This window comes from Notothenia rossii, assembly GCF_949606895.1.
Source record: "Notothenia rossii genome assembly, chromosome: 3".
Taxonomy (NCBI): domain Eukaryota; kingdom Metazoa; phylum Chordata; class Actinopteri; order Perciformes; family Nototheniidae; genus Notothenia; species Notothenia rossii.
The window spans coordinates 44,175,989-44,197,672 of record NC_136901.1 but is presented as its reverse complement, the minus strand read 5'-3'; the positions used below and the strand labels follow the sequence as shown (position 1 = coordinate 44,197,672).

Sequence of the window (21,684 nt, the reverse complement as noted above, 5' to 3'; positions counted from 1 at the left end):
ATATAGCACTACAACAGTAGCAGAATATGAGCAGCAGCATGGAGGACATTATGAATTAAGAGTGTGTGGTTGTTTTACAAAAAATGGCGAAGCAAATTAAGTTGTTTGACTGGGGTAAAAAGTTCGGCAAACCAGTCAACATCTCAAACGAATGTTTGACGCACTCGCAATTTTTACAGGCTTCCACTACCTGTTAGCATCTGGCATCAGTTAGCATCTAGCTCTCCTGCTTACAAACATTTAGCCATCCCTGCTTATACAAGTAGTAGTTTTAGTTGTCTGCGATCTGCGGAGGCCTACTCCCACCTGTCGAGTACGGCTGTGCTGAGGTGTTTATCCCCCGGAGACGTTGCGGAGAGACGGAGCGGCTCCACCTGTTGCTGCCTGCGATCTACGATCTACGGAGGCCTGCTCCCACCTGTAGAGTACGGCTGTACTGGAGAGGTTTTTACCCCGGAGTCGTCGCGGAGAGACGGAGTGGATCCACCCTTCGGGCTTGGCCTGCTTCCACCGGGCGTGTGCTGCTGTGAGGAGGCGGATTTTTACCATGGCTGGGGCCTGCTTTCCACCTGTCCTGGTTCTGCTGTTGCAGAAGCCTGCTTGAACCCCGGGGATACCACGGAGGGACCGGAGCGCTTCCACGCTGCTGCTTTCGCCTGTCCTTTGCTGCTGTGCTGATTTGCTCCAGGAACATCGTGGATACTGTGTGCTGGTCTGGGGAAATGGCCCATATCGGGATTCTGCTGTGCCTGCTAACTGTTTTGGACTATGAGAAGATCTCTAGTCTTTCTGAGAAGTCTACTGGATTCAGGTCTGTTCTGCTACCCGCAGTGAGCATCCCCTGCAAAGGTTCGAATGTGTTGCACAAACAATTACCGGTTGCCTTGTCACAGACAATCTGCTCCACAAAATATGTTTGTCTTTTTTGTTTTCCTTTGCTGTCAGGAAATGTGCAACCTAACCCTGGTCCGCCCAGTAGCAGTAGTCAGATCTCTACTCCTGCTGATTTTAAAGCTAGGTCTGGGTTGGGTCTCATCCATTTGAAAGTGCGCAGTCTGTTAGGTAAACTAGTTTTTGTCCGCATCTGATCGAGCTCGACTGAGGCTGACCTCATTGTTTTATGACATCGCCTCAAATGGTTATAATGTGCTCTGACATCGCCTCAAATGGTTATAATGTGCTCTGACATCGCCTCAAATGGTTATAATGTGCTCTGACATCTCCTCAAATGGTTATAATGTGCTCTGACATCGCCTCAAATGGTTATAATGTGCTCTGACATCGCCTCAAATGGTTATAATGTGCTCTGACATCTCCTCAAATGTTTATAATGTGCTCTGACATCGCCTCAAATGGTTATAATGTGCTCTGACATCGCCTCAAATGATTATAATGTGCTCTGACATCGCCTCAAATGGTTATAATGTGCTCTGACATCGCCTCAAATGGTTATAATGTGCTCTGACATCTCCTCAAATGGTTATAATGTGCTCTGACATCGCCTCAAATGGTTATAATGTGCTCTGACATCTCCTCAAATGGTTATAATGTGCTCTGACATCGCCTCAAATGGTTATAATGTGCTCTGACATCGCCTCAAATGGTTATAATGTGCTCTGACATCTCCTCAAATGGTTATAATGTGCTCTGACATCGCCTCAAATGGTTATAATGTGCTCTGACATCGCCTCAAATGGTTATAATGTGCTCTGACATCGCCTCAAATGGTTATAATGTGCTCTGACATCGCCTCAAACGGTTATAATGTGCTCTGACATCGCCTCAAATGGTTATAATGTGTATCGTACCGACCGGCCTAATAAAGGTGGTGGCGTTGCCATTTATGTTAAGAATAACTTCAGTGTATCCTCATTAGTTTCCAAATCTATCAGTAAGCAATTCGAATGTGTAGCCTTAAATATAGAATTGGCAAAGGGGCAACAGGTCATGGTGGTGGGCTGCTACAGACCCCCCTCAGCTGTCAAGGACTCCTTGTCTTCACTAGCAAATATTTTATCGCAGCTAGACTAAAGGAAACAGTGCTGCTTGGAGATTTGAACTGGGACTGGTTAACTGCAGTGTCAGAGGATTTTAAAAACCTTTGTATCTCTTTGAATGTTACTCAGATTGTTGACAGTCCTACTCGCCCTAACATTAAGTCCCCTAATAAATCCTCCCTAATTGATCTCATTCTAACTAATGTTCCCTATAAATACTCATCTGTGGGAGTACTAGTGAATGATCTGAGTGATCACTGTGCTGTAGACACAATTAGGGACACTAAGGTCCAAAAGGTTAAACCTCGTATTATTATTAAGAGAGACACAAAACATTTTGTGGAGCAGGGTTTTGTTCATGACCTGTTTGGGTTTGATTGGGGAAAAATGGATCTGTGTGCAGATGTAGAAACTGCATGGTCTTATTTTTATCTTGGTTTTATGGAGATCATTGATAGACATGCACCCCTGCGTACATTTAGAGTAAAGGGACGAGACAATCCTTGGTTTTCTGCTGAACTGTCCAGTCTCCTGCATGAGAGAAACGAGGCTAGGAAATCAGGCTCAGAGGTAGAATGGCTGTGTTTCAGGCAGCTAAGGAATAGCTTCACTTCACATCAAAAGTGCTAAGTCAAGGTACTATCTGTCAGTTACCACAGAAAACCTAAATAATCCTAGGAAATGTTGGAAAGCCATAAAATCGATATCCACCGGTGAGATCCGTAATGAGCTACCTCCGTGCCTTACCACAGCATCTGGCTCTATATCGGACAGGGCTACTATGCTAAATTGATTTAATGAGCATTTTGTGTCCTGTGGCTCTCTGTTGATTCTGTTTCTAACTCTGCTTCTGTGAACACCCCAATCCGTGACTCTGAAAAACGTGTGTTGGAAAACCCTTTCAGTTTTACTCCTTTTACTGTTGATGTTGTTCGTGAAGCTTTGACCAAGTTAGATCCTAGGAAACCGGCTGGCCCGGACAACGTAGAACCTTTCTTTTTAAAGATAGCTGCAGATTGAATCACTCCTCCTCTCACTACTCTTTTTAACATCTCCCTCAGCACAAACACAATTCCAAAAGTATGGAAGTCAGCTTATGTCTTATCTTTACTAAAAGGAGGGGAGGCAACTATTTTAAATAACTATAGGCCAATCTCTAAATTGTCAGTTCTGGCGAAAGTGCTCGAACGCCTAGTGAGTGAACAGGTAAAGGTGTTTTTATGTATAAATGATATCCTGTCTAAACATCAGTCAGGCTTCAGAAAGCAACACACAGTAGCACCATCACTGCCACAATGAAAGTGGTGAATGACATTACGAGTATTTTAGATAATAAGCAGAGTTGTGCAGCTCTATTTATTGACCTGTCCAAAGTGTTTGACAGCGTTGATCATCACATCTTAAAGCAGAGGCTTCTCAGTATTGGCATATCCAGCCATGCAGTGGGGTGGTTTGTGAACTACCTCTCTGAAAGGTCCCAATGTGTTCACTTTGATGGGCTGTCTTCTGAGTGGTTAAACATTGCTAATGGTGTTCCTCAAGGTTCTGTTTTAGGTCCACTTTTATTCTCCATATATATCAACAGCTTAGGTGAAAATGTGGATGAAGCTACTTTACATTTGTATGTGGATGATATAGTGATGTACTGAGCAGGTCCCTCCATTCAGGAGGCTGGTGTTAAATTACAGGCTGTTTTTAACATTATTCAGACTCAGCTCTCTGAACTAAAGCTTCTTTAAAATGTTGATCAAACCAAGGTAATGCTCTTTTCTAAAGCTAAAAAGACACCAGAGCCTGTTTTAGATATTGTTACTATGCAAGGACAAGTACTCGAAGTGGCTACCTGTTATAAATACCTAGGTATCTGGCTTGATGATTGTCTCTCTTTTAAACTTCATGTCAATAATCTGCTTAAAAAGCTGAGGGTTAGGCTAGGTTTCTTCTACAGGAACAAGTCCTGTTTCTGACTTGAGGCCAGGAAGAGGCTCTGTGACCTTTTGACCTGTGCTGGACTATGGTGATCTGATCTATATGAATGCACCTGCCCATTGCCTGGTCAAGTTAGATGCCGCCTATCACAGCGCTCTGAGATGTGTTACTAACTGTAAAGCACTTACTCATCACTGTACCCTGTATGCCAGGGCAGGTCTGCCTTCACTTACTGTAAAGAGGCTCAGTCATTGGTACACGTTTATTTGTAAAGCTTTGTTGGGTAAACTCCCGTATTATATCTGCTCTCTGATCTCACAGAGAGTTGCAAGCAGCTATTGTCTGAGATCTCATGATGTAGTATTGTTAGATGTGCCAAGAGCAAGGACTGTCTTAGGTAAGACACTTTTATGTGCGCAGCTCCACTTGCTTGGAACAATCTTCAGCAAGAATTCAAACTGAGCAATCTCATTCCTCTGCATGTTTTTAAAGCTAGGCTAAATGAAATGCTCGTTGATAATATGGGCACTTGTAAATGTCTATAACTATGTAAATGTATCCTGTAAATATAATGTATGATGTCCTTTATTGTTTTATGTTTCATGTGGAACCTATATGCTGCAGGTCTCCATTGAAAAAGAGATCTATGATCTCAAGGGACCAATCTGATTAAATAAAGGTTTGAAATTAAATGAAATGAGCAATACGTAAATTATGTAAACCAGAGCGACCAATCCGTGCACGGCCACCCGAGGTGATTTATTTTGCATAAGCATTAGTGCGTCTCTTAACATATCTGTTTTATAAAAAGGCAAACTATGGATCTTAATTAACTCTAAAGTAAGGCTGTATGATGCCTTTACAGCAAACAAGTCACGAACAACATTAAAAAAAACTAAATCATCTTGGAAAGGAAGTTTACCTCAAACAATAAGCTTTAACAGAATCAACAGTCTACTCCACAGTGAATACACATTTAAAACTATATCTAAATCTGCAATAATTTAAAATCATTACAAATGTAAGTAATTTCTTTGGTTTTAAAGCTCACCCTCCTCGGCGTAGTGCCTTCCGAACGTCCTGCTGCCGTGTCTCAAAACTCTCTGACTGCTGTTAACTGCGATCCTAGTACTAGACTCCTGGTACTAGGATGGGTTAAATGCAGAGGCCAAATGTCACTGCGTGTGCTGTGTGCTCTGCATGTGTGACCATTAAAGAGGGTTTCATCCCTCCCAATTCTAATTCTATTCTATCTGATGCAAATATATTTAAATTCACATCCTTCATCAAGGTGTGTGAAGCACAGGTGAGAGCAGGACTGTGTTTTTCATGCATACTTAATAAAACCTTTTTACGGTAGATTAATAAAGGCAAATTATGTCTCGCATTATCGTATTACCGGGAAGTCAGACTGCAGAGACAGCAGCTGCATTATTTGAATATCATTCCAACTATCATCGGTTTGTCATTTCTATAAATATGACACAACAAAACACAACAGAACACACAGAGTAAGTCATTAAGACATTTATTCTTTTTTAAATAAAGTGATTACATATATTGTTATACCATAATATGATTAGACAACATTAACTTATAATATAAGATCCATTACATTAGAACTGGTTTGTGAAAACAAAAGTTAAATATCTTAAACATCAAAAACACTAAAATGAATTTCCAAAATGTAAAAAACAATCAGCAGCTAAAGATACAATCGGTGCTAACAATGTAGTAATCGGTAACTTATCAATCAACAACATTGATATTTAGCTTGACTTTCATCAGGAATAGTATCATATTTGTCTCAATATGTGCGAAGCAACTAATATTATTATGTTAACACGTTACATTTAGCAGCTAAAAGTGATGAAAAAAGCCTTTAATCAGTAATGGAGTGCCACAGGGCTCTACCTTTGGTCTTCTATTATTTATATTGAATTTAAATTACATTTTTGCGATGTAATGTCATACAATGTCTTATAATATAAGATACATCATCATATAAATGGTTAATGCACACACAAGTCAATCATCTTTAACTGCCAAAACAAGTTCTCAAATAGTAAATTAAAGGAAAATCAATAACTGAAAATAAGATAATCATTGAGTTTGTTTTTTTCCAACTCAAAAAGCTGACCTATACATTCAAGAGTATCCGTCTCATTACTCAGTCAGATATACAGTATGTGGTTGCATCCAAAGTAATGTTTACTTATCAACAGGCTATTCCCAAAGATTTCCAGATATTTCCTTTTAATCTTACACTTATTTCAAATACAGATGTTAGCTTACAGTACAAAGCCTTCTCTAAATCTGCTCATAACCTTTAGAACTTTAAATTCTAATCCAACTCTAATCCTGATTCAGTGCTTTGCTTGCAGCATTGTGGTTTTCCCGCTCCGCGTAGAAACAGTAGAGGTAAAATCAAACTGCTGGGCAGAGCGAACCAGAATGAAAACATTGTAACAACACACACAGTACTGGTGCTCAGTACTCTTGAAACACTCAATGCATAGGTGATCAGACCTCCCCCAAACTTCAACAACAGCGCTCCCATTATGGCCATGATGGTGTAGAAAGCCCTCTGCTTTGATTGGTCAACCGGCTCCCTAGTCCCGCCCCCTGGCCCTGGACGCTTGAGAACATAGAGAACAGAAATGCTGCAGAAAAAGAGGACACACAAGAGTAAAACCAAAAAGCAGACAGTCACGGATGCATGAAAATAATTGATATCTTTATACCAAAAGGGAATATATCCATAGCTAATAAACCAAACACATCCAATGCTGATGTTCCTGATCCTGACCCCGCCCCCCTGCCTCAACTCCAGGTAGGTGAGGGGGTGAACAACAGCCAGGTAGCGCTCCACACAGGTGAGCAGGTGAAACAGAGCCTGTCCAGCAGAGGTGTAATTCAAAAGTGAATTCCCAACATCAAACATCACCTTGTGAAATAAATATCTGCCAGTGAAGTAGAGGGTAAGCCCCAGTAGTTCATTCAGCTGCATGAAGGTGGAGTGATAGGTGAAGTGGTCAGAGTGACTTGTAGCCGTGGAACTGGAACGTGGTTTCCTCGACTTTTGGAATCCCAGGTACAGGACGAGGATGATGAGTGGAAGTAGGAGGAGGGTGTATAATATGGCGGCAACAGAGAGGAAGAAGGATGTGAGGTTGAAATCTAGACATTCGTTTAGAACGAAGTATTCATCAAAGAAAGGAACGAAATGATCATCAAAGTAAGAAGAGTTGTTGGACATGTTTGTGTAAATGGAGGCCTGGGATGAAGAAAGAGAGGAATCACCAATAAAAAGGGAAGGGGGTGTTGAGGAGAGAGAGACAAAATGTTACCTTCTGTTCATCTTGCAGAAACGACAACATGGTTTTCAGAGAGATTACCGGTGTTGAATATGCCACCTCAAATAAACATTTAACAATGATAATGATTTCCCAACATATTTGTTTATAAAAAAGACTGACTATGGATCTTAATGTGTGAGAACATTAAAGTGCAAACAACCAGCAGACCAGATTTAATCAAAATAAAAAAACGAAATCACCTTGGAAACAAAGTTAATCTCAATTCATCAGCTTTAACATCATCAACAGTCTACTCCAAAGTGAATAAACACAAATGACTAAATGCAATCTCAAAATATCTGAAAGTAAATACTATATTTATATATATATTATTTGTTTTTAAAGATCACCCACCTCAACAGAGCTTCGTCTGATCATCATTCTTCAGCGTCTCCAAACTCTCTGACTGCCGTTCACTGCGATCTGATCCAAATATATTGAAATTATTATCTGTCATCAAGGTGTGTGAAGCACAGGTGAGAGCAGGACTGTGTTTTTCCATGCATACTTAATAATACCTTTTTTACAGTAGATTCAAACAGGCAAATGTATTCCTTTGCATTATCATGTTACCGGGAGGCCAGACTGCAGAGACAGCAATAGCATTATTTGAATATCATTCAAATTATCATTTGTTTGTCATTTCTATAGATCTGACACAACAAAAACACAACAGAACACACAGAGTAATTCATTAAGACATGTATTCATTCTTTAAAATAAAGTGATTACATACATTGTTATACGATAACATGATTATACAACATTAACTTATAATATAAGATCCATTATATTAGAACTGGTTTGTGAAAACAAAAGTTAAATATCTTAAACCTCAAAAACAATATAATAAATGTCCAAAATGTAAAAAACAATCAGCAGCTAAAGATACAATCGATGCTAACAATGTAGTCATCAGTAACTTATCAATCAACAACATTGATATTTAGCTTCATTCACAAATACAGAAAGACAAGTTTCATGGACTTTCAGTTGTGTTTTGAAGAGCATTTGAACACATCAATATTTTAGATCAACTAAAGTATATATAATCTTGTAATTCAATAATATATAGTCTTTATATATTAAATAATTATAATGTAAATGTTTACATTACACTTCTTTATTTGTTATGCTCATACTTTAACCTTTACAATCGTTTGCTTTAATATGCTGTATATTTTTGTGTTTGCTTCCTCCTGCTCCCTTTCGGACACATACTGTATGATTTATTATTATTATTAATATGAAGATATTATTAAGATAAGATAAGATGTTACTTTATTGATTGAACATTTTAGTTTAGAATGTGCTGTCCCACGGTAATTCAGAAGGCTCACAGGTCACATTGCGACCATTATTTAAAACAATAGTTGCTTTCACACCGTCTACAGTTTGATTTGTATAGAGGGAGCTCTGTGGCCAGTGTTCAAATTACCCGTTTGCTTTGGGGGGAGCCCTATTATTCAGTGCACATCCTGCTACTAAATATATCACACGCACACTCTGTTGACTGGCGCAGCAGCAGTTCAGTAAAGTTGGAACGATATTGGCAGATTCAGATTTCACGGATCAATAACTCATGAACAAAACGTTATTCAGACACAAATGACGTCTCCTAAGTACCGTGGTAAGGTTGACAACGAACTACATTTTTATCAACAAAAAGCCAATACGTGCTGTCCTCCAAACTGGAAACATTACATCGGTCTCTTTCTGCACTCGGAGAAGAGTGCTCAGGGACCGTCTGCAAAGTGCAACTCCGAAAAAAGAGAATACAATAATATTCAATCACTATTATACAGCTTATTACTACCAAACTCACTACACACATCAATAGTCTCCTGGTGGTCAGACTTCAGCAGAGAGTTTGGAAGAATATGGTTTTGAATAATTTTGGTGAATATTTATAATGTAAAATCATGGCATCCTTTTCAATAACCGTCTATACCTCCTGGATCATGGGTGTAATCCTAGACGGCACACGAGAGCAGATGGCCAGGCAAGAGGTAAAAAAGGTGAGTGAAACTGATTATTCATCCCTTTAGTACTGTAGGCTTGAGAAAGGAGACTGAACTGTGTCTACAGACAACTTCCAGTGTTATTATAATCATGCAGTTTTTGGAGACATTTGTGTTGTTTTTAACCAATACATTTAGAATATAAGCTTCCCTTTTTTTCTTGTTCCTGTTGAGAAAATAAAAAATGAATACTGTGTAAATGAAATTATTGTTTTGCACCTGTATATTATAGAAAATAACACTTATGTTTACATATACCCTAGGTTTTTCAGGTCACATTTGATCTATATGATGGAGCCATTGGATTTGTCAATATAAGAAATCAAAACCAAACCATATTCTTCCAAACTCTCTGCTGTAGTCTGACCACCAGGAGACTATTGATGTATGTAGTGAGTTAGGTAGAAATATACTGTATAATAGTAACGTTATTGAAGATGATGCCATATTTATTGAAGATTTTACATTAGAAATCTCCCCCAAAATTATTCAAAAGCACATTCTTTCAAACTCTCTGCTGTAGTCTGACCAACAGGAGACTATTGATGTGTGTAGTGAGTTTGGTAGTAATACTTTATAATAGTGAAGTGATTGAATATTATTGTATTCTCTTTTTTCGGTGTTGCACTTTGCAGACGGTCCCTGAGCACTCGTTTCTTCTCCGGCTGCGGAAAGAGACCAATTTAATGTGTCCAGCTTGGAGGACGGCGCATATTGCCTTTTTTTTTTATCAACATGTGATTGTAGTTGTCAACCTTACCACGGTACTTAGGGGACGTCATTTGTGTCTGAATAACGTTTTGTTCATGAGTTATTGATCCGTGAAATCCGAATCTGCCAATATCGTTCTAACTTTACTCAACTTGCAGCAGCGTGGATTCGATCAATTGCTATAAAAACACTCTTCTACTAATACAGACGGTGTCACTATGCCGGCGGATGGCCTTTGTTGAAGCCTCTTCAGGCTCCGCATCGGCAGGCCTCTCCCTCGGTGTGGAGCTGTCAAGCTCGACCCTAACGCCGCTTACAAGCCGGCCAACTAAAAGTTGTTTTCCGTTCACGTTGTCATTTTTAGACTCCTTCGCTTCTTTGCTTGTGAATCCAAAAGCTGTGACGCTTGGCTGTTTTCGTTTTGCCATATTTTTTATTCCAAATCCAAAGTTAAAAAAATATCAATATGAACCTTTCAAATACCGCGCCGGCATCACCGCCATAACCATAGCAACGTAAGTAAGAATGCAGCGCCGCCACGTACAGATGGCAACACCCAGCAATATTCACAAATATAAAACAAATATTCAGAAACTGTAATGAACAATAACTATTATTTATTTCAAGAACTGTTATTTACAGAAACTCAACATTTCTAATCTGTGACACAAATATGCACGATTGTTTTGGGCTCCCCCTATATATCTCAAAGTCAGCCTTCAGGGGAGCTCCCTCCCTCTTCGGGGGAGCCAAGCTCCCCTTAGCTCCCCCCCATTTCGAACAGTGTCTGTGGCTGAATGGCCAGCGATTAGGGGCGGCGCATTTATCATAGGTGATCAGAGCTAACTGCCTGCCGTCAGATTTCATTTAAAAAACAGATCTGATTTTAAGACTACTTCTGCGCTCATAAAGAATGATAAGAATAAGAATAATGCGTATTGAACTGGTTTCATTAATTAGTGAGTTTATTTAACACTAGAACCGCCAATCGGGTCAATTTGTGTGATGTGTTGTTGTGTGTGTGCAATGTAACTTTTTTTCAATAAAATATTAAAGTCTCCCAGTCCGTGACTTTTCCTGAAAGTGTGTTATATAGCACCCTATGTTGTTAAAAATTGCATTCTAATAGCGGGATTTTACGGTTTTAGGTAGGCCTGTACAAAAACCTCTGGCGGTTCTAGTGTTAAGGTAATTAGGTACAGTAGAAGCCCTTTTTTATCAGTAACGAATTTAGCAGTTGAACATAAAAGTCAACTAACTGAGGGTCACTTGCAATGACAGTGTTGTGTCTAACTGTAAGCTTGTCACTCAGAGTAACCTACCGTTAATTTAGCTGCTGGAGAAGAAAGATCAAGGGGGAAGGGGGGGAGAGAGCTGTGGTTGATGGGCCATTAGTTGTGTAAATATACAGCTGAGAGCTGCCGTTTCATTCAGACTGTTTAAAAAACGGTAACAACGGACTATTTTTCTTAGCGGATGCATGTCAATTTAAATCAATACGACTATTTTTTAAATCAATAAAAACATTTTCTAAATCCATAAAAGCATTTCAATTAATATTGGGAGTCATGTCGTTACTTTGTTGAGAATGTGGCCGTGTAATAAGCGGGATAATTTGCAGCGACTTGTTCCTTATGGGGAAAATAACACCCTTCATCCAGATGAGGATCCCTCCGCTACACTTTGGGATCCTGATCTGCCGACGAGGCTCCATTCAAATATAAATATTTTTAGTGAATTACTGAGTTTAGGCACGTTAATAACGTTTTAATGAAGTTGAATACAGTATATTCATGTGTGTCAGTGATTTCATGTCAATTCGGTGAACATAAACATAAATGATCGTGGTGAAGATGATGATTAAATTAGGATTAAAAATCGAGAGCCGGGCTACATTTCCTCCCGTTCGTTTTTTTCGACTAAACAACATTATTTTGTTAAATAACAACATGGTGATGTTTTGTAAATGATTACATGTCTCTTATTTAGCACAGTAGTATGATATCCGTGACATATGGATCTTAACAAAGTTCCGCTGTACATCCAGCGTACTGTATCTGACTTTATTTCACATGAGCTCCAGTGTGGAACCCCACTGCACCTCCTGGTGGATCAATGATCCATTGCAGCTGGCTTCATTATAAATTACATTTATCTATCACGGGGGCGGTCTCAAATCAAGCTGGAGGTTTTCCCTTGAGCGAGGGCAGATCACGTACCAATCACGGCCCTCGCGTTTCAAACTGTCTGAAATGAATCGCTACATCTGTAGAGGACGAAGAAGTAGAGAGGGAGGAGGAAAAGGACGTTGATAAAGGTGTTAACTTCAAAGATGATCAAACTGCCCAAGGAGTCCAAGCATGCTGTGTGAAAGGAAAGGCTGGGGGAGGGGAGGGTCGCGTTGAAGGAGGATGAGTTCATCGCCTGGAGAGAAGAATGGGAGTCAAAATATGGACATGCAACTGTTTGGTGGGCAGGTATGCAAAAGAGATGCTTAACAGGGCGTCATGCACCAAGTCTGATGTTCTACTAGGATTTCGAGCCTACAGCTCAAGATGAAAATCTAAAAACATCTATCATCTCCAACGTGCTTTTTTCTGGTTTTGCATCACATTAACAACTCCCATCTTTACTTTACTTAAACATTTTCAAACTTCTCTTACATTGTTGGTATTAATACTTTTGAATCCATGACTTGAAGCTCTTACATTTGCGCACAACCGGTATCTTTACTTAGATTTAAAGGGGGTTAACTGTGCTCAAATCGCAGAGGGTTTTAAATCTTGGAACACATAGAGATAAGAGAGATTTAGGATAAAAGCCCAATCATCTTACGTGTTAGAGGCCCATAATGTAGTTATTTAGTCAAGCCACAATGAGGTTTAAACATAAACAACTCCACCTAACTCTTATGTGCTGTGAGTACAATATATTCCACTGATGACCTAAGACCAAAGCATGACAAGACCAATCCATTCTTCATTAGTAACTCTTTGGTTAAGGCAGAGGGTAACATCATTGGTGAGAACCAGTAAACAAAGACTGTGTATACCAATGAATACCATGTCAATAACAATTGGTACTAGATTTACATCACATTCAAATCGACAAACCTTTTTCATGGTGTTTCCTGTTTCCACCGCTGACTGCAGTACACAGCTGTCTGCTTTAAAGATATAAAGTTAGAGTAGGTGTGACTGGATTACACGGAGGAAAATAGACCTGGGAGTTATTTGCATTTTACAAAACCAACAATAAGTCTGTGTCTAGAACCGCATCCATTATAGATCTACAGAAAAACAAAGCTGATGCTGGTTCCTCACATGGGTGAACATCCCAAAACAACACACAAACCTTAGTACATTATGCACGCTGTCACTTTGTTACAATACATGTTCAACTATCCATCTATTCTGCAACACTTTTATAATCAAAGATGTGCAAAGAACCTTCTCGATGTCATTGTGACTGGGTCACAGTCTTTAAAAAAGTAAGTCTATAAAGAAAGTCTTATCACCTGTGTTGTGATGCAAGTTGGTCCTTGTTGGTATTCCTCTGGACATTTGGGTCCATTTCTGTCCAGGGACAGGAAGTCTGAAGACACCTAGTTCAGAATCTTGGAGGAAACCTTGACTAGAACATGTTTGTTAACCCCAGACCTCAGGCTAACAACCACAAACACATTCAGAAAAGCATTGATTTCCAGACCAGTGGACAGAAAGTGATAAAATGCTGAGTGATATCAGAGTCTCAGGATTCCTGCACACATTAGCAAGCAATAGCAACATCCTACATCCCTTTACTGTCAAAGAAGCCTGAGCAATATCCTCTAATGTCTTGCCAGTAACGTTATTCTGTCTACTCATCAAAAAAAAGATGACCGCGCCGCTGTGTTTGGCTGCTCGTTTTCGCCTGTTGCCGCTCCTCTTTGTCTCTGATTGTGTCTCTGTGTACGTATGATGTGCAAGCCACTATCATCTACGATCGTCAAACACTTCTGAATATACAAGCCTCTGTCGTGGATTTATACTCCCGGGATGCCGGTCAAAGATTCTTTCACCGTACTCTATTCTCTCAACCACCTGAAGATGTATGGGCTCGGCCCTCCGGCTATCACCTTAGCAAACGAGCTAGGAGGCGGAGTAAGCGTGCTGAGCTTCTCCATCAACATGGGCATTTTTCTTCCCCCCAGCTAGTCTCTCCCGCAGTGTCCCACAAGGCACCATCCTAGGTCCTATTCTGATCTCTATTTACATGCTTCCTCTCGACTAAGTCAAGCAAAAATATAACATTTCCTTCCACTGTTATGCGGATGACACACAGCTCTATCTCCCCCTAAAAACAAACGACCAGTCCAATATTAAGGACCTCATGAACTGCCTTGAGGAAATTAAGGGTTGGATGGCACAAAACGACTTGAAGCTAAATAAAAGCAGATCAGAAGTTGTCCTTTTCTCCCCCCCCCCCCCCCCCACCCCCCTGAATCCCTCAAAGCATTTACTAACAGTCTTGGAAACCTGTCCGCCCTTGTCAAACTCTATGTCAAAAACCTTGGTGTTGTATTGGACTCTGCCTTTAAGTTTGAAAAACAGGTCAATGCAGTAGTTAAAGCCAGTTTTTCCTAGCTTCGAACCATCGCCAAAATCAAGCCGTTACTGTCTTCTAAAGATGTAGAGAAAGTCATCCATGCCTTCATTTCATCCCGCTTAGACTACTGCAACTCCCTGTATACTGGGACCTGTCAGTCACCCCTGTCCCGCCTGTAACGGGTCCAGAACGCCGCAGCCAGGCTCCTCACAGGCAGCCGGAAGAGGGTCCATATTACCCCCATTCTGGCCTCTCTCCACTGGCTGCCAGTACGGCTCTGAATTGACTTTAAACTTATCTTATTTGGGTATAAAGGGCCCCTCCTATGTTGCAGACCTCCTTATAACATATTCTAGCTCCAGGCCCCTCAGGTCGGCTAACCTGGGGCTCCTGGTTGTCCCACGCTCCAAACTTAAACTCAGGGGCGATCAAGCCTTTGCTATTGAAGCCCCAAGACTGTAGAACAGCATCCCCCTCCCCATCAGACCGGCCCTCTCCATTGACTGTGACATTGACTAGCGGTTGACTTTTCCATATCTGGCTGGTTGTGCCTGGGCCTATGTTTGTTGTGCATATGACCTTTCTGTATGTATGTTTATGTCGTTGATCCTTTTTGATTTGTACTTACTTATCTATTTATCTAAAGGTCACGTCAGCTGCTCTGTTCTGTTCAGAACTTTGGTCAACGTGGGTTGGTTTTAAATGTACTTTATTAATAAATGTGATGGATTGATTGATTGATAAAGGACCTTTTCTGGTCCTGGTTTCCAAAGAAATATCCTGATTCACAAGACAAGAACTTTCAGACAAAGCCTTGAGTTTCTAAAGTTTAAACCCACAAGAGTTTAAAGAACTTTTTGTGAATCTAAACCTCAGCACAGACATCGGATTCATAGAAAAAAGTGGATTTTGCATAATAGGTGACCTTTAAGTTCACTGTTTGTGTACAGATCCAGTAGTATCCTAAAACCCTTTAAGCCTGAGCAATATCCTACAACCCTTTACTGTCAAGGGAAGCCCGAGCAATAACCTCTTATGTCTTGGCAGTAACTTGGCTAACATAAAGTTTGAGAAGGAAGTTTACTGGTCATGATTTCCAAAGAAAGATCCTGATTCAAGACTAGACAAGAACTTTCAGACAAAGCCTTGATTTTCGAGAACTTTTTGTGAATCTAATCCTCAGCGGAGACATCGGATTCATCAAGCTCAAGATCCAGAAGACAGAGTATAGTCCCATTAAGATTCTCATTTAGCTTCACTGTGTGTGTACTGATCTAGTAGTTTCCTAAAACCCTGAACAATAACCTCTAATGTCCTAGAAGTAGACTAACACTGTCCTTCCTACATTTTCTACAGGGCACACTTTCTCAGGTTATCTCAACTAATAGCTGACTCACTCTCACTTTTATTCTGTTATCTAAATCTAGTTTTCACTGTTGATTCCTGTTGCGGCTTGAACATGCTAGTGTTCCCGCTCTGTGTAGAAATAGAAGAGGTAGAATGAGACTGCTTGGCAGACAGAGCCATAACCCGGACATAAGCCACGAACATGTATTTGTCTCTGTTCCTCCGTCCAGCATGAAATTGTTAACAAATAAACCAGTAAACCTCATCATCAGTTTAGCCAATATGGCGCAGATGGTAAAGAAAGCCCTTTGCTTTGATTGGTCTCTTTTCCCTGTCCCCGCCCACTTTCCTGAGTCCAATCAGAACACGTAGTGCGGAAATGCAGCAGAAAAAAACAACGGATAAGCATAGGGCTACGATGGCTAAAACAACGAAGATGGGGAAATCCGGGAATCTTAAAACTGTCATAACAACTTCTCCGAAGCCCACAATCCAAACTAAACCGATGGCTATGTTCCTGATCCGGATACCGCCCGCCTGCTTCGAGCCCAGGTAAGTGACGGGGTGAACGACAGCCAGATAATGCTCTATGCAAGTCATACAGTGCAGGAAAGATAGTCCGGGGTAAGTGAAGGATATAATATAATACCCAGCCGTCATCGTCCCCACACTGCAGGAAAACATGCCAATACAGAAGAGGGTGACTCCCAAAACAGCAACGATTTCTAAGGTCACCATGTTGTACGTGATGGCGTCCGAATGGCTCGTTATTCCGGAGGAAACGGAGCGTTGGCGCCACCATCGTCGGAAACCGATCCAGATGATGAGGATGTAGATGGGCAGGAGGAAGAGGAGGTTGGTGACGGTGAAGGAGGCGAGGATGGCGGAGCTCAAGAGATTTTCGGAGCACGAGAAGACGAAAGGGTAGGCGTTGGGGTTTGAGAAACAGGAAATCAGGGAGGCGTTGGAGGAAGAGTTGAAAAACATGATTGATGGTTGAAAGCCTGAGGAGAAAAATATCAAAAGACAATTATCAGAGATGGCAAAAGTAGACACATCCTTTACTCAAGTATAAGTACAGATACTCGTGTTTAAAAATACTCTGGTGAAAGCATGGATGCAGGAAGGGGGAGTGCTGAGGGGACTGCAGCACCCCCATCTGTTGGCCGAGAGTTGTAACTGCAACGCCAAAAAGTTCACTAAACAAATCAATACAAAAGTTTTATTTTGAGTTACTATTTTTGAGTTAGCATTTTAGTGTAAGCAGTCTATAAAAAGCTTCACTAAGAGAAAGTGATAACGTGGTGTGCTTCTCCTGTTGCTCTGCTATAGAAAATAAGCTTGTCAGTGCAGACAAGATCAGGGATGGGAGTTTTGTGAAAGCAGGGTTTAAGAACTGGTGAAAGGCAGGGGAAACATTTAGGGAGCATGAGAAGTCCCATCAACACACAGGCCGTCAACAAACTGGCAGCATTAAAACGAACACCGATGAATGCACTGCTCTCACAAGCTGTTGCTAAAGACCAAATGACTGCATTTAATATGACGTTATTACACAGGGCCACCCCTCCCTACACGCAGATCACGCAGATTGCGTTGGGGCTCATTTTTGCTGAGGGGGCCTCATTTGAAGCGCAAACACGGCGCACCTACAGTGTAAGCGCGCCACAGTTTCGCCGCTGCAAGGCTCCACTAGATAGCACCATATCCCAACATGCATTGCGTCTAAAACATCCAATCAACGAGCTTCAAGCTGAGGATCTTGGGTAATCTGTTCAGTGGGTGGTTTGTGGTGTGTATCGCTCGAAATGTCCCTTATAGGCCTACGTCTGTTTCCGGTGTCTTTATTTACGGCTAAAAAGCATCCTAAAAAGCCCAAGATTATAGAATTAAACGAATAAATAAAAACAAGGATAATTGTGTGTTATTGTTGAGTAAATAACAGTGTGTTATTTAGAAAATAATAACAAATTAGAAGGAAAAAAAGATTTTCAAAAATACTGATTTCAGTATTTTGAGGCTCTAAGCCCCATTTATTTTCCTCACAGACGGCAAAAAAAGTCCGACAAAATATTTTTAAAATAAAAACAAATAAATAAAAAGATAAAACACTGGCATGTAATTTACGTTAGAATAAATAGAATGGTTTTGAATAATAGATGACTAAAATTTACATCACTTTACAGCCCCGCCCACTTTTGGGGAAACCAACGCTGTTAGTTGAACGGCGATCAAGCCTGAAGCCACAGAGATCTTCTGTTACTGTCCTTTCTTCTGAGAGGAAGTACAGAAACACGTAACTCTGGATTTGTTTCAATGTTTGAGGAGCAATAAACGACACAGCAGCTTTTTGGCATGTTAAAACTATTATTTTCTGCCTCGCTCATGAGAGTAACAGCTAGCGAAATTACAGCCTCGCCTACTGATTTTATTTCAACCATAGGCCTATATCGAGCCCGATTCTCGATTTCAAATGTGTGCTCTAAAATGATATTTATAAATGACTATTATCATTATTATAAGCAAGACAATAAATGACAAAGGTAGAAAATAAACGTATTTAAGATACGTTCATAACAAACGTAACGTGGGAGTATCATATGCACGCAAAACTCAGCCTCAGATCTCAATAGGAATGGCTAGCGTATCATATGCACGCAAAATCGGACTTCTGCGTATCTATTTCACGCATTTCCAATGTGTAAAGTCGTGTCATTTGTATGAGGGGCCGTACGACATTATTCAGAAATACCGTTCCCACACACATATGAAACGCACTCACACACACATGAAACTGGTTCATATATATACACATGTGAAACGCACTCACACACACATATGAAATACTCAAATACACATGTGAAACGCACTCACGCACACACATGAAATGTGATTTCAGTATGTTGTGTGAGAGGGATTTCAGTATGTTGTGTGAGAGGGATTTCAGTATGTTGTGTGAGAGGGATTTCAGTTTGTTGTGTGAGAGGGATTTCAGTTGAAACCATAGGTTGAAACGAAAGGCATCTCAGTTGAACGGGAACTCGTTTTAAAAAAACAGCGAAGAACCACAAATTTCAAAAAAGCGAAAACAATATTTTTCATCATGTCTGCTCAGCAGCCTGCACAAAGCTTAACTGATGCAGCAGCTTTGCTAAGTAGTATTCTGGCCTCAGCTGAGACTATTCGAACGCTATCGAACATGGCCACAACCGGGCCGCAAACGACTGTTGGAGCTGCAAGTGGGAACACCCTGGACGGTCAGCTATCGTCCCTCTTTCCGTCCCGCGGCGGGCAACGGCCCACTACAGCTTCCCTTGTAGAGAGACTGTGCACCCCGATATCAAGCACAACACTGCTTTGCTCTGCAATTGATTTAGTGGTGTTGAGGGGGGGGGAAATAAATAAAGATTAAAAAAGCACAAAAGCATTATAATGGATAATTATAGGTAAGAGACAAAGAGGAAAGATGATAAATGTTAGTCATTTCCAACATCTTATTGTGTTAACTGCATTGAGATTTTTTTAACTGTTTCTTCCATATTGAAGAATGAAAGCATTTCTTTATCAAATGTAGGCTTATACACTTTTATTCTACTGCGGTCAAGCCAGCCAGCCGCCCGCACGTTATATTGCGGTGCGCGAATATCCTATGCATTACGGTAGAGGCCTGGAAAAACTGCCTTCAAAATAAAAGTGCTTACTCGCTCAATAACAAATATACCAAACATATTCATAAATACTGGAGATTAAATTAAGAAATATGCACTATATAATGTGATCAATAATAATTTAAAACAAACTGCGTATAACTACCACATTATAACTGAGTGAATGTTAAACTTCAGGAGTTTAAAAATAAAATACTTTTGAAATCTCACATGGGCCTTCCGTTTTTAGATAAGAATAAATACAAAACTGTCAATCATCAAAGACTTATTTCACTTCAGGGTGATAGCAGGACACCCCACTCAGAGAAAATCAGGACATTCTGGTGTAGAGTTTCAAAATAAAAGACCTTTGAAATCTCTATTATATGAGCTGTCATCCCTCTGTTTTTAGATAAGAATAAAACAAAACCCCCACAATTTCACTCCAGGGTGATAGCATCATTCACCCTGGAGTGAAATAAGTCTTTGATACTGGAGAGTTTTGGTTGTTCATATATATATATATATATATAGAGAGAGATTTCAAAGGTCTTTTATTTTGAAGCTCTACATCAGAATGTCCTGATTTTCCTTCATGTGACAGGAAGGCCTTCTTTTTTTAACTGAAAAGCGAATTAATTCAATACTGAACTCAGCGTTTCACATGTGTGTGTGAGAGCGTTTCACATGTGTGTGTGAGAGCGTTTCATGTGTGTGTGTGAGAGCGTTTCATGTGTGTGTGAGAGAGCGTTTCACATGTGTGTGAGAGCGTTTCATGTGTGTGTGAGAGCATTTCACATGTGTGTGTGAGAGCGTTTCATGTGTGTGTGTGAGAGCGTTTCATGTGTGTGAGAGCGTTTCACGTGTGTGAGAGCGTTTCACGTGTGTGTGAGAGGGTTTCACATGTGTGTGTGAGAGCATTTCACATGTGTGTGTGTGTGTGTGTGTGTGTGTGTGTGTGTGTGTGTGTGTGTGTGTGTGTGTGTGTGTGTGTGTGTGTGTGTGTGTGTGTGTGTGTGTGTGTGTGTGTGTGTGTGTGTGTGTGTGGGTGTGTGTGTGTGTGTGAGAGTGTGTGAGAGAGAGCGTTTCATGTGTGTGTGAGAGTGTTTCACTGTATGTGAACGGTATTTCTGAATAATGCCCCGTACGGCCCCTCATACATTTGTACGCAGACTGAAGAGAGTGGGTTGCATTATCTTATAACAGAACTACGCCTATATTGCGTACAGTGCCCATAAACTGTGGCGCATCCCCGCCCCAGCCCCAGTAAAAACCAGAGGTTTATGTGAAATAGTTCTTTTTTTAAAATAATGGTTTTAGTGTGAAATTATAGGTTTTAATTTTGTATTTGTGTTAATTTAAAGTAAATCAAACTCCCAAAAAACGTATACAGCTTTTATTAACATCGGAATTTACTGTGAATTTACTGTGAGCTTTAGAGAGCTCTCTCCTCAAAGACTGAGAGGCTCTGATAACCTCAGCTCAGTTACCTCATTCACACCAACGGTGTTTCAGGGCCGGTTCGGAGCTGGAGCTTGAAAAGCACCGGGTTTTCCTGTTCACACCACAGCGGAGCAGCCTCTTAGCTCCGGAATCCGGTTCGTTTCAAGCACCATCAAATTGTCCGGCCAGATCAAAGCACCCCATGCGTCACGCTTACGTCGAGGCGGGGGCAGGCGCAGGGGCGGGATCAACTCCTGAACAACAACAAAAAGCCGGCGTTTTATCCAGTTTGTACACAACGATGGAGAAACGTAACAAGCAGCAGTGGTCCACTGAAGAGACCAGCTACCTACTGGGAATCTGGTCTTCTGAAGAGGTACAGAGGAAGCTGGAGCACAATCGGCCATTGTTGTTGTTGTTGGTGTGAGCTGTGAGGGGTTTCCGCGCGGTTTGGCTTTATGAAGCAGGCACGCAAACGGTTACGTCATTACGCAAACGATGACGCAATGACGTAGCACCAGTCGGACTCTGGGCTGTGTGAAAAGAGCCGGAGCTAAACCGAAGAACCGGTTCTGAACCTGAAAAGCTCTAGCACGGAGCTTGAACCGGAGTTGCGTTGGTGTGAATGAGGTAAATGAGGTAA

The 21,684-nt window shown here is 40.8% G+C and overlaps 1 protein-coding gene across 1 annotated transcript; it reads right to left on the bottom strand.

Moving 5' to 3' along the window:
- Positions 1–5,561: 5,561 nt before the first annotated feature.
- Positions 5,562–7,708, bottom strand: LOC307033584 (uncharacterized protein). The gene is made up of 2 exons (XM_079672111.1): positions 7,640–7,708; positions 5,562–7,203 (listed from the first exon to the last, which is right to left on the bottom strand). Exons 1-2 carry the CDS (start codon positions 7,664–7,666, stop codon positions 6,271–6,273), a joined length of 960 nt encoding a protein of 319 aa, XP_079528237.1. The 5' UTR covers positions 7,667–7,708; the 3' UTR covers positions 5,562–6,270.
- Between the last annotated feature and the right edge of the window lie 13,976 nt (positions 7,709–21,684).

What these genes read in the sequence shown, in the direction of transcription:
- LOC307033584 (XM_079672111.1), bottom strand. Translation starts at nt 7,666, where the DNA reads ATGATGATCAGACGAAGCTCTGTTGAG. An exon ending in TCAGACGAAGCTCTGTTGAG is followed by an intron (nt 7,204 to 7,639) that starts GTGGGTGATCTT and finishes TCTTCATCCCAG; the next exon opens with GCCTCCATTTACACAAACAT.